This window comes from Galeopterus variegatus, unplaced genomic scaffold (genome assembly GCF_000696425.1).
Source record: "Galeopterus variegatus unplaced genomic scaffold, G_variegatus-3.0.2 Scaffold7083, whole genome shotgun sequence".
NCBI lineage: Eukaryota > Metazoa > Chordata > Mammalia > Dermoptera > Cynocephalidae > Galeopterus > Galeopterus variegatus.
In genome coordinates this window covers 103,539-112,228 of record NW_007733194.1, presented here as the reverse complement: position 1 = coordinate 112,228, position 8,690 = coordinate 103,539, and the positions used below count along the sequence as shown (strand labels likewise).

General features: G+C 38.7%; 1 protein-coding gene across 5 annotated transcripts in view; it reads left to right on the top strand.

Annotated features, from left to right (window-relative positions):
* The first annotated feature begins 41 nt into the window (after positions 1-41).
* LOC103607070 (zinc finger protein 829) overlaps positions 42-8,690 on the top strand; it is a 27,525-nt gene continuing 18,876 nt past the window's right edge. Inside the window, exons 1-5 of one of the 5 annotated variants that reach the window (XM_008591619.1) lie at positions 42-243; positions 728-844; positions 961-1,020; positions 5,700-5,826; positions 6,139-6,234. In XM_008591619.1, coding sequence (XP_008589841.1) covers positions 988-1,020; positions 5,700-5,826; positions 6,139-6,234 — 256 coding nt within the window. In that variant the 5' untranslated portion in view covers positions 42-243; positions 728-844; positions 961-987. Of the gene's footprint in view, positions 318-727; positions 845-960; positions 1,021-5,699; positions 5,827-6,138; positions 6,235-8,690 lie in introns of those variants that run through there. The other 4 variants (XM_008591618.1, XM_008591622.1, XM_008591621.1 and 1 more) reach the window with 4 other exon arrangements.

Sequence of the window (8,690 nt, the reverse complement as noted above, 5' to 3'; positions counted from 1 at the left end):
TCCGCAGGGCAAGCCCCGGTCGGCAGCGCGGAGCTGCCGCGACGCTCACCTCCTAAGGTTCGGCCGGAGGTTGAGATTGTTGCGGGTGCGGTCGTTTCGGGCGGGCCCAGGAGAGGTGCAGAGAGGAATCGGCCGTAGGTCCCGCTCTGTACCACACTTCCCAGAGGACCTAGTGGCTTGTCGCTGTTCTCGCAGGAATTCGAACGCTTCGTTACGCCTACGCGGAACCGTGAGATCAGTGAGGTGAGAGATCGTGGTCCCGGGGGAACCGGCTCAGGTCTGCAGGTTCCAACCCGGAAAGACCGGAAAGGCCTAAGGTGAGGATACCTGAGGCCAGTGGGGAGCTGGGGCCTCGGGCCTGTGCGGGCAGAGCGGCCTGAAGAGGGGAGGTTGTGGGTTATCTGTGAGATAGATTGTGACACTGCGGCTTTATGTGCAGATATGGGATGCTTATCATTGTGGGGTTGTGACTGTGTGTGTCCCCATGGTGGTTGTGACTGTGACTTTGCGACACTGTGGGGTGCCTTTGACTGTGCGGCTGTAATTGTATGTGTCCTGTGGTGGGTACGCGATTATAACTGTGTTACCATGTGTGGTTCGTGTGTGTAGGTGTGGAGTGCGTGTCCCCTTGGTTTAAGTATGACAGCCTAAATGGATGTGGCGCTCCGTGTATGGGTATGGGGCTCCTGTCAACTGTGCGATTGTGACTCCAGAACTCTGTCCCCAGGAAACCTCTATGAGGTCAAGTCAGATTCTAGCCCTGGACAGCAGTGAAGCCTTTCCATGAGATACTGAAATTGGACAGGATGCCCCATTCTCCTCTGATCTCCATTCCTTGTGTGTGGTGGGTAATGGGGATGGGGCTGGGAATGACCTCTGACCTGACCTATTTGAGTACCAAGAAAAACTTGGTGTCTTACAATTATTTTTTCCTCTTCCTGTTCGATCTCCCTTCAGCAGGCTAGTAAGCCAGAAGAGGAGGAAAGAATGCGTGATGAACCTCTACAAGCAATATCCAAGGTATGCCAGGTTTCCTCTTTGCTTTCCTTCTTCTGAAAATTCTTGCTTAATAAAGATACGTCATTTGATTATAGGTCCCTATAATTTCCCCATTGGAGAAAAGAGTAGTTGGACCTTGTATTAAAGCTGAATACTTTCCATTTATCTAATGTTCACTTAATTGAAAAATGGCTCCACTTCTGCTTGATGAATTTTCTTCTTTTCAAATTCAATATTTATTATGATTTTAAAATAAAAGTTTAATTATTTTAGAGATTTCAAAAACACAGAATTACCAAGGAAAAATAAAATTTGACCACTGAAATAACTAGTGTTAATATTTTAAATGTATTTTCATTATTTTTCCAAAATCAAATTATACTTCATTTACCATTTCATATCCTACATTTTCACTAAAAGGTATAAATATTCTCCCATGTCATCACATGGTCTTGGTAAATACCATTTTTCAAAGATACACATTTCTTTGTAAGAGCTACAGTTTCTACTTTCTTCAGCTCAGTTGTGTCAGACTTTTAAATCCTTAAATATTTACACACACAGGTTTGAATTCAAATTTCCATGATTAAAAATGAGGTTAAATACCATTCCATATATTTATTGGTTATTAGCTTCTCTTCTTTTGTGTGAAATATCTGTTCAAATCTACCCATTTTTCTACGGATTATCTCTTACTGATTCATTGAAGTTATTTATATAATCGATATCAATAATTCTTTATTGATTATATTTTCCTACTATTTGGATTGTTTTATCACTTCCTTTGAGATGGTTTATGAACAGAAGTTCTAATTTTAACAAAGTCAAATTTATCAATTTTTTTCTCTTTATGGTTAGTGCTTTTTGTATCTTATTTAAGAGATCCTTCCCTGTCCCAAGGTCATGCAAATGTTTTCCATATTTATGCTTAAAGCTGTAAGTTTTGCTTTCCCATTTAGATATTTAATCCACTTGCAACTGGCAGGCACCTGGAGTTTCTGGATTCTTCTCCCAAGTGGTAGTAAAGTATCTTTATTCAGTTTGTATTTCAATACTTCTAATCTTGGGATACTCAATAAATTGTAAGGCTGTCTGTTCACCATATGATTCTCTTATCTGAAAATTAGAGGGTACCAGGGTAAAGGACTCAGAGTAGGGAACTCTGAGTGAGCCTACTCTCAATTTTTAAAATGTGTGTGGTTTGGTACAGATGCAAAGAAAATCAGGATAAGAGTGTCTTCTCAAATCTATTAAGCTTAAAGCCCCTCTCTCTGAATTTCTTTAGAAGAGGACTGAGTCTTCCCAATCCCTTCTCCTATGCGAAAGCCCAGAGTATTTGGTTCTCCTCTTGCATTAACCTCTAATTACACTCACCATTTCTACAGTGAAGATTATTGCTCAGTATGAATAGGAACAATTGGGAGCAGAATACTGCAGAAGAAAATAAATTTTTAAAGTAACAAAATGAATTTTGTTTTCATATGCTAACCTAATGTTTAATCAGGAAACATTTGAAGCATTCCCAGTAAAATAAAATTAAAAAAAGACAAGGATAATACATCATTACCAATGTTATTTAACATTGTTTTGGAAGTATTAATCAAAGTACTTAAACAAGAGAAAAAATTAGGTTAAAAATTGGAAAAGAGGATGTAAGATTGTCACTTTTTGCAGATGATATGACTGTAGTGGAAAACAATATCTATTTTTTTTTTCTGTCCTTTTTGAGACCGGCCGCACCGCGCTCAGCCAGTGAGCGCTGTGAGTGCACCGGTCATCCCTATATAGGATCCGAGCCCACGGCGGGAGCGCTGCTGTGCTCCCAAGTGCACCACGGGCTCGGCCCACAATATCTGTTTATAACCAGCACTTTGAAATAAGCAAAACTCTATATGAAGCTAGCAAATGAAATTGCTTCCCCCAAGTGCACCACGGGCTCGGCCCACAATATCTGTTTATAACCAGCACTTTGAAATAAGCAGAACTGTATATGAAGCTAGCAAATGAAATTGCTTCCCCCCCCCATAATTTCTACTATCAGCTCTCTCTGTGGGCTAATTTTTTTGTTGTTGTTGCCCTGGATAAAAACCTGTACAGGCTCTATAATTGTTTTGATCATTCTTTGGTATCCTTTGATTGCATTCAGTCACAAGATCAGTCTCATTATCCTAATTAAACCTCTAGTTCATTGTATTAATAGGTAAATTTCATTTCAAGTCTCTTCTGAGCTCAAGTTTGCTTCAAGCGAGAAGCTTGCAGTATGAAAGGGTGCATATTAAACTTCTTGACTTCCTCATCCTGAACTTCTCTTTCTCCCCCCAATAGGCAGTCTCTGGATCTTATGAGATTAGAACAGGGATAGGGAAGAGGAGGTAAGAAGACATGTCTTTCTTGACCTGTTTTGGTGTTGGTCTCTCTTGGCTTGATGGATGCTCAAAACTGACTTCTTTTCCTACGGGGTGCTTTTATGGGTTTCTCAGAGAAGTCCCTGTTGGAAACCACTAATTGCACTCCCTGTGAAGTGGGCAACACATCTCCTTGAATTGGCTACGTAGAATACATGTCATACACTTCCGCATTTTGTGATTCACTCCTTTGTCGGGGTCACTTTGTCCCTTCATTGGGCCTATATCCGGTCCAAGGAGGGGAATGGGTACCAGTTTTTTTGCCCTCTAAACTTCAGAGAATGCAGGAAAAATTCTTCCAGTGAATCTCATTATTCCACTTTGGACCATGGACTCTAAAGGGGCCCCCTTGCTTGGCCTAAGGTGAAGAAGTACCCTCATTTCTTCTGTGAGTTTGGAATGTGTGTCCTTTTCCAAACAAACACCTATTCTTGGACACCAATTGGGTGTCCTACAATTCATTCCAAATTCTGCCACTAGCTACCCAGAGTTAACACAGATCCCAGAGGTTGAGAGTCTCAGCCACAGAAGACTGCCCCTGCTTCACACACCAGCCACAGTGTTGGGTGTCCCCAAGGCCTTATACTTCTGCCCACCCAACCACAAATTGAGATTCCCGTGACCCTCCCTCAGGTTCATTAATTCACTAGAACAATTCACAGAACTCATGGTTTTATTACAAAGGAAATAATTAAGGAACAGCAAAATGGAAGAGATGCACAGGGCAAGGTTTGGGGAGGGGAGTGTATATCTAGAAAGGATCATAAGATTTTACCTATCAAAATGTCTGAAATGAAAGGTTTTATTCAGTATTTAAATTGTGGAAATTTCTGCCACTATAAAACTCTAAAAGTTAGAGAACTTATGTTAATAGGGAAGAATTCTTCTAACAGTCATTAAAGAACTACATTTTCCAAAAAAGTTAAGTTATGCTGTTGTCTAAGATAGTGACATTTTAAATAAATGTTTAACTGATTTTGCATTTTAAAAATTCAAGTTAGGACATGTCCTATTACCTAATCCCACTCCCCTAAGGTGGCTACCCTCAACTCTTTTTGCTATTTCTTTTGGCATTTTTCCTATAATTAATATGCCTATATTACTATTTTGTGATAGACATTTTCTAGTTGCTCCCTGACAGGTAAATGTATATTGAGATTTCCTATACCACAGTGCTCATTTCCTATCCCTGCAATAGAATTATATCACAATTTTTCTTTAAATCATTGCTATCCATGTGATTAGGACCTTACAGATATTGTTAATCTGAGCCAAGTACTACAGTAGACCATGGATTTTTTCCAGTACAATTTTCATTTTTCTGAGAGTAAATTGCCTTATTTCTTCATTAGCCTGGTGCCTTATACATGTTGTTAATTTTTTTTCCAAATCCTCCGACATTGCTGTCAGTTGCTGTTAATAATAATATTTTCTAATAATATAATAATAATAATAACATGATCAAACTTTTTAGCTCCTTATTTTTCCTGGAAACCTCTTTCCTATAGTCCTCTGTCTCTCTGTTACTAGATGTTGCTCTCTAGGTCTGCTGCCAGATGTCCTAGGACTTGCCTTTCACAGTTATACTGGGATTTTGTTCGCCATTCTCATGTTAGTTTTCCAGTTTCTGAATATAATACCTTTTCTTTTTCTTAATTTACTCTCTAGCTTTGATGGAACACATAGTTCAGTAGCTTCCTAAGAAATGTTATGTCGAAGATAATTTTATCATTTCCTGCAGACCTAGAATTGTCTTAATTTAATCTTCACACTGGCTCTGTAATTTGGCCGGATATAGAATTCTAGGCCAGAATTAATTTTCCTTTGTAATACAGGGAATTGTTTTGTTTTCTTCTTATTTCAAATGGTGCTGTTGGAAATCGCATTGCCATTTTGTTTCCTGAAACTTTTTATGTGATCTGTGTTTTCTTCCTGGAAGCTTTTAGAAAGTTCTGTTTTTCCCTGATATTCTGAAATTTTATTCCAAAATATATTGTAAGATGTTCTTGAAGGTCCATCATGTTTTTCCCTTTCTTGGGTCTTAAAGGAAAACAGGGAAGCGGAAAGAGACTCACTCACTGAACTGGATGCTTGCTATTTCATGTCATTGGAAAAGTCTATTTGCACGTTCCTAAATATATCCCTCCATACACAAGAGATGTGTCTTCTGATATGATAGGGTTCTAGCCCCTCAATTCGCTTACTCTGTGCTTTCCTGCAGAGCCTTCTACCATCTTCTCTACTGCCATCTTCTTCTTCTCTCCTTTCATTGTGAAAGCATATTTGTTGTTTCAGGGGTCAGTGATGTTCAGGGATGTGTCCATAGACTTCTCTCAGGAGGAATGGGAATGCCTGGACTCTGGTCAGATGAATTTATACAAAGAAGTGATGTTGGAGAATTTCAGCAACCTGGTTTCAGTGGGTAAGGATAACTATACCCCAAAATTCAGAGTCTGTCCTTGGGAATGTCTCCTTTCTCTATTGTGAATTATTATTCACTTAAAATTAACCAGCTGAATTTCTGCTCCCTGTTCTCCAAGGAATGGTTTGAATTGGAATGGAATGGAAGAGTTGGAAATGGGCAGCTCCAGTGGGTTGCAACTGAAGCTTCATCTTCTCCATCTTTCTCTGGTCCTTCCTGTAGTGGCATCTCTTCCTTGATCGCCAAGGTACTGGATCTGGTTTCTGGGACACCCACAGCATAACCATGTCCCATGTCTTTTCTTGTGACCAGGACTTTCCAGTTCTAAGCCAGCTGTGATCTCCTTATTGGAACAAGGAAAAGAGCCTTGGATGGTTGACAGAGAGCTAACGAGAGGCCTGTGTTCAGGTAAGTGAGAAATCATAGGAAAGGAGCAGGGTTGTGAGGAGTTATTACCTCTGAGATGTTATCAGGAAGCTCCCCTCAAAGGCCTAAGGTCTCTTGCCTTTGAGCTATCATGCTTTTTTTCTCTTATACTTTCTTTCCTATCCAATGTAGCAAGTACCTTCCTCATTCCCAAAGCAGTTATCCTACCCAGATTTTGGATTTGATTCCTTCTAAGGATATGCTGCATTTAGACTTGTATAACAGTTGATATTTACATCCTGAGAAGTACATGTGTGTAAATGTGTATGTGCTTTCTTTTTATTCCCTGTATTAGTTTTCATTTTACCTACTTCCAAATTATTTAACTTCTTTGGCTAATTTGTCCTGGATTTAGCACTTATTCTTTTATTTATTTTTTTAGAAGTTATTTTATTACTTTTAAAAAATTCTTTATTTTTTACTTTTTTAACAATTCAAATACATGCATACAGAAAACTACATGATTATGACTGTGCAGCATGATGAATTGGTAAAGTGTATGCATCCATATAGCTACTACTCGGGACAAGAAATAGAACATTACTAGCACCTCAGAATCCCTTCCCTGCCCCCTCCCAATCACTAGCCTCTTTTCCTCCCCCAAAATAAACATCATACTGATTGTAACACCCTGGATTAGTTTTGCCTATTTTTGAACTTTATATAAATGGAAGCATACAATATTTAACCTTTTGCTTTTGGCTCTTTTTGCTCAACATTTTGTGATACTTCCCTGGTGTTGCGTATAGCTGATCTTAGTTCATTCTCACTGGCAATGTTGTATTTCATTATATGAATATATTTGAAGTTATGCATTATTATATATTAATTACTATTAATTAAGCATCTTTTCTACTATTGACAGCTGGATTGTTTTCAGTTTTTAGCTATTACACATATACTACTATGAACATTCTTGTATATACCTTTTGGTGAATATATGTTGTATTAGTCTGTTTTTGTTGCTTATAATAAAATACCTGGAACTGGGTGATTAATAAAGACAAAGAAAATTTATTGCTTACAGTTTCTGAGGCTGGGAAGTCCAAAGTCCATCTGGTGGTGGCAACAGTGGACCCAGGGGTCTCACATTGCAAGATGGTGGAAGCAGAGAGAGCAAGAAAGAGTGGAAGACAGACTCTCCTGTTCTTTTAAAGCCCTCAGAGCCATGCCCCTGACCACCATTTTTAATCCATCCACTACTGCACGGTCCTACAATCCAATCACCTCTTCAAGGCTCTACCTTTCAATTACCATAATAGGATTTCCCACCTACTTAACAGTCACAGTGGGGACCGAGTTTCTAATACATAAAACTTGGGGGACACAATTCAAGCTTCAGTGAGTTTTGGGGGGACATATTTAATACACTACATATGTACACACTTCTTTTGGGCATATACCTAGGAGTGAAATTACTGGGTAATAGGATATGTGTACATTCAACTTTAATAGATGATGCCAGTTTTCCAAAGTAGTTATACCAGTTTACACTTCCACCAGCAGTATGAAAGTTACCATCTCTGCATTTTTACCAGTTCTTGGTATTGCCAGACCTTTTAATTTTAGCCATTCTGGTGTGTGTGTGTGTGTTCTGTGACATGCCTGTTTACGTTTCTTGACTAAACTTACTGGGTCTTGTTTTTTCTTATTGGTTTGAAGTTGTTCTTTTTTATGTTCTGTACATGAGCCCTTTGTTCATTATATGTAATGTAAATATCTCGTATCACTCTATAGCTTACCTTTTTATTCTCTTAATGGTATCTTCTGATGAATAGAAGTTACCAATTTTAATGTGATTAAAGTTATCTATTTTTTCCTTTATAGTGTTGCTTTTTTTGTGTCCTGAGCAGGAATCATTGCCTAGCCCAATGTCATGAAGATATTTTCTATGTTATATGCTAGTGGCTTTATTGTTTTACCTTTTACATTTAGATCTACAGTTCCCTGTAGTTGATACTTGTATATGTTGTGAGGTAGGAGTCAAACTTTATTTTTTTCCATGTGAATAACCGGTTGACCCAGCAGTATTTATTGAAGTGAATTCTTTCCCCACTCTGTATAGGGCCACCTTTGTTATAAATCATGTGTTCCTTTATCTGTGAGTCTATCTCTGAATTTTATTCTGTTCCATTGGCTTATTTATCAATCCTTGTGCCAATACAACTCTACATTAATACTAGCATGTAACAAGTCTTTTATTATCTAGTGGAGCATGTTCTCTTGCTTTTTAGTTCTTTGCACTTTTATATAAATTTTAGAATTAGCTTATTAATATTCACATGAAAAAATAAGTTGGCATTTTGATTGAGTTTGAGATGAATCTATACATAAGTGTGGACAATTAAAAGTTTTAAATAGTGGGCCGGCCCAGTGGCGCACTGGAGGGTGCGCTGCTTGGGAGCATGGCGGCGCTCCCGCCGAGGGCTCGGATCCCA